The sequence below is a fragment of the Priapulus caudatus genome, unplaced genomic scaffold, assembly GCF_000485595.1.
Source record: "Priapulus caudatus unplaced genomic scaffold, Priapulus_caudatus-5.0.1 Scaffold228, whole genome shotgun sequence".
NCBI classification, from domain to species: Eukaryota; Metazoa; Priapulida; class Priapulimorpha; order Priapulimorphida; family Priapulidae; genus Priapulus; species Priapulus caudatus.
Genome location: NW_014577289.1, coordinates 637,902 through 645,612, shown reverse-complemented (window position 1 = coordinate 645,612; position 7,711 = coordinate 637,902). Strand labels below are relative to the sequence as shown.

The 7,711-nt window shown below is 45.3% G+C and overlaps 1 protein-coding gene and 1 long non-coding RNA gene across 2 annotated transcripts in view; both read left to right on the top strand.

The window, feature by feature from the left end:
* LOC106807663 overlaps positions 1 to 7,711 on the top strand; it is a 25,139-nt gene that overhangs the window by 4,849 nt on the left and 12,579 nt on the right. Inside the window, exons 2-4 of the mRNA XM_014810077.1 lie at positions 611 to 748; positions 6,456 to 6,640; positions 7,235 to 7,411. Coding sequence (XP_014665563.1) covers positions 611 to 748; positions 6,456 to 6,640; positions 7,235 to 7,411 — 500 coding nt within the window. The remainder of the gene's footprint in view (positions 1 to 610; positions 749 to 6,455; positions 6,641 to 7,234; positions 7,412 to 7,711) is intronic.
* LOC106807686 lies at positions 3,025 to 4,401 on the top strand. The gene is made up of 3 exons (XR_001393695.1): positions 3,025 to 3,383; positions 3,952 to 4,015; positions 4,322 to 4,401. It is a non-coding gene; the product is annotated as an uncharacterized LOC106807686 (long non-coding RNA).

Sequence of the window (7,711 nt, the reverse complement as noted above, 5' to 3'; positions counted from 1 at the left end):
GAGACAGAGAGAAGGAGAGGGAGAGAGATAAGAGAGAGAGAGAGAGAGAGATAACAGAGAGAGAGAGAGAGAGAGAGAGAGAGAGAGAGAGAGAGAGAGATAGAGTTAGGGTTAGTGTTAGGGTTAGGGTTAGGTGAAGAGAGGAGTAAAGCACGAAATGAGTGGAGTGGTTTAGGAGAGGGGATTCAGGAAGTGCTGAGTGCAAAGTGATTATTTAATGGCGAGGATTCTCGGTAGTATAAGCTCTTTATCTTGAGGGTCTATAAGCATATGATTGCCATAGGTATTACATAAATACTAGCAAATACACGCACGCGCACACGCACACACCACGAGCACACGCACACACTAACGCACGCACACGCGTATATGCACGCGCACCCACACTCGAAAAACACACGCAAGTCTACGTTACTATTTTCTCTACTCTAACAATAATAACACGTGTGATATATGTGATGTTATATATGCATAGTTACACACAGCTACCTTAGTTTACCATAGTCTACCATAGTTACACACAGCAGATGTAATATCATTATTCACATAACAGTAGCCTCATACATTTGTTTTTGCTTTTTCCTGCTTTGCTCCATAATCCTTCACGCAGGCTAAGGGGAGCGAGCGGGCGCTCGATCGGTGAAGGTCGCGTGGAGGTGTACATTGATGGTGGATGGGGTCTCATATGTGATAGCACTTGGGACAAAGCCAGTGCTGATGTAGCGTGTATGCAACTAGGATTCGTTAGGTAATGTAATTATTATATATGTATTCGTCTAGTGGGCTTCATTCATTGCTTTTTTTGTTTCGTACCCGCATGATTGTTCCTATTGTTTATCTCATTCAACTCCGCGTCTGTCTGTGCTTTTTTATTGTCTCTTTCGGCCTCTCTTTTCCCCTTTCTGTGTCTTTATCGCCACTTTTCTTACTCGTTACTGTCTTCCCTACTCTCATTGCTCACCTCCTTTGCATTTAGCCGTGCCCCCGTCGTCTTCCTCTCCATTTTTCAGTCAGTTGACCTTACGTTTATGTGTTTATTTGATTGTGTTTGTGTGCATGTGTGTGTGCGTGCGTGTGCGTGTGCGTGTCTTTGTGTGTGTGTGTGTGTGTGTGTGTGTGTGCGTGTGTGTGCGTTCGTGTGTGCGTACGTGCGTGCGTGCGTCCTGGGTGCGTGCATGCGATCTCCTGGATCACGGAGTCTCGTCAGCGTTAGTTCGTCTTTTGACTTTGTGTGGGGGAATATACGGTGGTAACATGTATCGGTGTGTATTATTATAATAGACACAGACTACTTAGTGGTTTGTGTCTTGCTGGGACCAGTAACATTTGACTTAATATTTGTAAACTTTGTCATTAGGATATTCTTAGAAGGAGATGTGACTCGCTTTTGGATTTGGCGTTAAAGTAAAGAGCTATATTCGAATAACTGATGACTGAATCATTTAATAACTGATCGGTGGTTGCTTAAGCTTGATGAACTGTAATTTGTAATTCACATTTTCGTAGCCAACTGCATTGTCCATGTGCATGACGCCATTGTGCAGATGTAAACCCAAAATAAATATAACGGACCGAGCATTTGAATTCACACTTCTTGGCACATTCAGCTGAACAATTCGCCCTAGTATTCAGCCAGAAAAGCTTGAATAAGTTTATAAGGTTTTTCTGTTTTTGCGCCAATTTGTTTCATTCATTCAAGTTGAAGCTATACACACATACGATATAATGTAAACTGGAGTGCACGCATAGAGGATGGATTCTCAGCTATTCACGTATTCCTGATATAAATACAGTTCCCCGCGCGTCAGCGTTCATGCTCGTGCCCTTATCTTTCCTCCACGACATGGACTAGTGTCCTTGTTGTATGTGTGTTAGTGCAAGTGTGTGCCCCGCCCGTCATGTTGTCATATATATGTGACAGTAAGCATATCACTGCTGCTGTTTTGCACTAATGAAATGTGCTTAGGTATCGATTTTGTAGCACCCCACGGCCCACACATACGCGGAGCAATGACCTAGGCATTGAATTTAAGCGCATGTGCTTTATTTTATATATTGCAGTAAGAAATGCACTGTTAGTATTTTACACATCGGCTACATCGAACGGCATCCTGCGCATGCGCATTTTTTCAGCACGTGATTATGCGCTTCCGGTATACGTCCGCATATCCACGAGAGAATGTTTTCCACGTACGTGACATTGCAAACCGAGCTCAGCATGATAATCTCAGCGGAAACATCCTGTACGTGGTCTGCTCAAGTTTGCCGCGGCTCAAATGTTTGTAATAAGAAAATGTCTTTGAGCGTGTGAGACAAAAGGACGGAGAGAGAATAGGAGTGGGGGAGAAACCAAAGGACACTCGTGAAAATAGATGGGAGACATGTTCAGAGAAAGATTGAGGGACGGAGAGAGAAAGAACGGGAAATTATGGAAGAGTGGGGGAGAGAGACTCAAACGGAGAGAGAGAGAGAGAGAGAGAGAAAGGAGACGAAGGAGAGAAAACAACGAGATCCGAGCACAGAGGAAAAGGCAGAGGGGGGAGGCGAGAGTGAAAAGAGAGAGGAGAGAAATGTGGGGACGGAGATGGAGGGATGAGGAGAGAGAGAGAAAGGAAGGATTGATCGAGACGGAGAGTTCGAGGAAATGGGAGACACGAGGAGAGAGCAGGAGAGGAGGGAGAGAATGCATATCACACGTAAAAAGTACGTCGTCAATAGAACCTTCCTCCGTCGTGGCATATAGTGTGACCACATGTAAGAGAGTCTATGAGGTGCGGGCGAGATCTAGGTAGATCTAAGAGATCTACTGAGGTGTGGGCGGGACGAGTGTTTACAACTTCTTCTCCTGCTTCCGTCTCCTGACCCGGTACTCCAAACTACGATAAGCTTATCACGTCTGCGTGGGTTGATCTCTGACCTAGCCCGCGACTCGCTGGCCAGAGAGGTGAACGTGACAGAGTCGTCAGATAAAAGCTGTCGTTTGACAGTCGATCCTTCAGTAGCTAGCGCAGGAACGGTCGCGTATCCGCAAATACATGAATTTACAGCGATTTAACAGCGATTTCGACTTTCTACAGCGATTTTCTCTCACGGATAACGCTAAACCCGCAGCCAACACCGTCTCCTCCGATGCAACACAGTAGACGTTGATGCGGGTGAATAAATATTAAGTGACCAGCGCAGCACGTGTTACTAAGAAATCTTTGACGGTGATCGCGACGGTGACGATGACGATGACTAGGTGTCACGCTGCGGTTGCTATGGTTGTGGTTATGGCGGTGATCGTATGTCATCATGGCTTGACGAGAAGCGAGACGGTAACCCGTCTGGATTTCGTACCGAGAAATCAAGAACGCAGGCGAGAGATCCGCTCACCCAGAACAGTACGTTCCACTATTCTATACATAAATACTACTATATACATAAATAAATGTAGAAAAACATATTAAGGTATTAAATTTTAATCAGCAAGTTTTCGATAATTATCTCTCTTCATCAGGCTATAAAAGGTTATAAATAAATAAATAAATATATATATATATATATATATATAGTCGAATTATGAAACGCCAGATTCCATTAGTGAAGGACACTGACTAAGGCTTGCGAAGGTTTTAAGGGACCGCGAAACTTGGGAGTTATCGCTTATGGAGTATGCTTTCTTCGTGCATGATCTCTCTGAAAAGTGCTTTAATAATTAAGTTGTCGGTAGAATTTCGTTAGCTATTGTGGTAACAAGCTGTCATAGAAGCAAAGTAATGGCTTTAAATGTAAGTGAGAATGGGTCGCATAATTAGACGCTATATTATAGTTTCGGACCATTAGTCCAGGCGTAGCATATAATATAAGGAGTCAACACAGTTGAATGCATGCATGCATACATGCATGCTTATTCATATGTGTCATACTATCCGCTAAAGATACTAAATGTAGGCGTCTTACATTGTACAGGGTTACATCCGAAGCCATCGCGATCATTACCACACTGACAACGTAGGGCATGGCAGAGCCCGAGGTACTGCGCATGCGCGCCGTGGACAGCGGAATTATTGTTGCATTACAATACCATCTGTATTATGTCTCACATTACAACATGCATGATTAATGAGTAAACAAGCTTACCGTAGTGGAAGTGAATCACGATGATCAGTGAATGATAAGTATAGGTATTGATATATCCTTATCACACTGATGTATACGTTAAAGTACAGAGTCTATTCTGAAGATCACACTATTATAATGCGCTGAGCTAATCACATATGTTCTGTCATTCATGTAAGTGTGTGTCGCTGAAAAAGGTTCGCTGATTTGCATTCAACAGGTAACGATGATGAATCCGTGGTGAGCAGTGAACTAGTTCGATCTGCGAATGCTCACTCAGCCAGCGGTCAATCTATTAGGTACATACGGCTCTTGATCTGTACAACGATACAGCCACACACGCGTACAAACGCAAACATGCAGGCACGCGAGCGCACACACAGGCACACGTATACGCACGTAATCACACTCGCGCGAACGCGAAATTTCTCAGCTACCAGATACGACCCATGTACCGTATGCATAATAGTTCAAAGTTTTTGGCACATGCTGTTTCTCGAAAATTATTGACCTGAATTTATGCAAATTGAATAAATCCAGTAAAGAAATTATGACAGGTGAGTCAGTGTGGTTATGATATGACGTTTAGGACTAGAGAAAGGGGCTAGAGTTAGGGCTAGGGTTAGGAGTAGAGAGTGGGGGGCTCGAGGAAAGAATTGCGTGGTTTGAGAGACAGAGAGAAGGAGAGGGAGAGAGATAAGAGAGAGAGAGAGAGAGAGAAATAACAGAGAGAGACGAGAGAATGAGAGAGAGAGATGACGAGATGTGATTTTATAGACGAGAAGAGAATAGAGTTTAGGTCGTTTAGTGTTAGGGTTTTAGGGTTAGGTGAAGAGAGGGCAGGTAAAGCAACGAAATGAGTGGAAGTGCGCGGTTTAGCGAGAGGCGGATTCAGGAAGTGTGAGTGTGGCTAGAGAGTGGTGATTTATGATGTTCGGCGTGAGAATCCCGGGTGGTATGTTCTCGTAGTTATAAGCCTCTTTATGGTGTGTGAGGTCTATAAGCATAATGATTGCCATACCGTATTAATAATGGACTAGCGTTGTTGATTTGAATTTTGAATTTGACAGGACAAGTAGTGTGCACTTGGGTTAGCGTGGTAAATACGGGGCGCAGCGGCGCAGCACTGGCACCACACACGGAGCCCACAGCACACACTAACGCAGCGCACGGAGCGGGCGTATGATTGGCCACGCCGCACCCAGCACTCGGAAAAACACCACGCAAGTCTACGGTTACTATTTTTCTCTACCTCTAACAATAATAACACGGTGTGGATAGTATTGATGTTATATATGATAGTTACACACAAGCTACCTTAGTTTACCATAGTAGTCTTACCAGAAGTTACACACAAGCAGACTGTAGGAGTATCATTATTCACATCGAACAGTAGCTATTACATGTCTGCTTTTTCCTGCCTGTTGGCTCCATAATTCCTTCACGGCAGGCGCGTAAGGGCGGAGGCCGGATCGGCCCGGCCGGCGATGCCGGTGGAAGTGCGGCTCGGCCTGTCCGTGGATATATATGGTGGATGGGCGCTCTCCATATGTTGATAAGCACTTGGGACAAAGCTCAGTGCTGATGTAGGCGTGTATGCACTAGGATTCGTCTAAGTTTAGATGTAATGATTATATATCGATATTCTCGGTCTTTAGTGGGGCTTCATTTCATTGCTTTTCTGTTTCGTACCCGTATGATTGCTTTCCTATGTGTTGATTCTCATTCAAGCTTCCGGTTCTGTCTGGGTGCTTTTCTTTATTGTCTCTTTCGGCTCTCGTTTTTCCCCTTTCTGTGCTTTATCGCCCTTTTCCTTACTTGGTTACTGTCTTTTTCCCTCTCTCATTTGCCTCACCTTCCTTTTGCATTTAGCCGTGCTCCCCGTCGTCTTCCTCTCATTTTTCATGTCAGTGACTTTACGTTTATGTGTTATTTGGATTGGTTCCGGACAGTGTGATGTGCTCCTGTAGTTCGTTGTTGTCGTGCGTGTGCGTGTGCGTGTCTTTGTGTGTGTGTGTGTGCTGTGGGTCGTTTGTGTGGTGCTGAATTGGTGTGTGAGAGAGGAGATGCCGCGTACGTGTGTGCGTGCGTGGTGGCGTGTGCGTCCGTGCGCGTGTTTGTGTTGTTGGGTGTCCTGTGCTGTGGTTGGGTTGGTGGTGTGCCGTGACGGCGGTGGCCGGTGGCGTGGCCGTACGGGGGTGGCTTCGGGGCAGGTGCTGGGCGCGGGCCGGCTGGGAGTGGCGTGTTTTGTTGGGTTGTGGCTCTTTTTGTGTGTGTGTGTGTGTGTGTGTGTGTTGTGCTCGCGTACATGTTTGTTGCCAACAATCGTGATATAGCGTTTGCATCATATGTAGGGGCGCGCAGGAGATAAGGAAAGGCAGCTCTGGTGAGGCGGTGGGCAACTCCTCTGGGTTTGAGTTTGCTCTGGAGAGCGTACGGTGCAGCGGGCGAGAGTCCTCAATTGCCGACTGCCGTCACGACATGGTCTATACATGTTCCATCCAGAACATAGCCAATGTTAAATGCCACCCGAACATGGGTACGTAAGAGCCATGATCCATTAGAGTTCAAGCGCTCCCAACGGGGCGGAAATTCCCCGTGGATGTTATTTGAGTATTTTAGAGGCATGTGGGCCCGTACTCCATTATATGAAACGTTTTAAATATGCCATTCAGAGTTGCAGTTGATATTTTTAGGCACAATACGCCACATATGTAGTCTGGGGAGCTTGCAAAATGTTTTGTGACAATGTTGACGATGCGCCGTCAAAGGCTGGCAATCTTTGTCTTCGCTGATCATGATGTGTGTGTGTGTGTGTGCTGCATATGATATACACCTATACACTGCGTTCCCGTCCGTATAAATATTTGTGCAATAAAATATATCGTTATGCTACATATCGTTAACATGTATGTAGGTTATCATCCCGTCATGTAAATGTAGATGGGTATTTAGCTGTGTATTCCACTATGTATGGTAAAGATCTAAAGAGGCGTACACGAAACGCCACCACACTATATCCAGTAATTTGTTTGGTATACTAAATCAAATGTCTCAATCAGATAACTAACTACCTCTTCCTGAACAGGCGTAGCGATGTGCGATCACGTGTTCTCTGTTCGCGCTACGATAGGCTGCGAGGAGGGCGGCGTGAGAGTAGGCCAGAAGTGCTATCACGTCGTGATCGACACCGACAGCACATCGTTTCACAGTTCGCAGCTGCAGTGCGAAAACATGGGCGGTTCCCTAGCGACGGTGACGTCACAGCTAGAGAGCGACTTCCTTTCCGACGTGCTTTATACCTACCGTCGTACGTGTCCGTTGCTCGTCGTCATGCGACGTAAAAGTCGGCAGCACTAATACTGAAGCCGATATAGGGATAATTATTGTGAAGAAGCTAGGCTTGCCACCTGCTTGCTCGGTCATTTATTCACGTCACGGCTTGGCTATAATTTACTAGTTGGGTTGTAATTAAACTCATCCCTGTTCAGGTCATACAGACGCAGCTTCTCTATGCATTTTAAGCAGTAGCAAGGAATTGCAACACTAGAAAGCTGATTATTTGATGATATGGCTTACGAGAGCTAATGTAATTAAGTTAAATTATGAA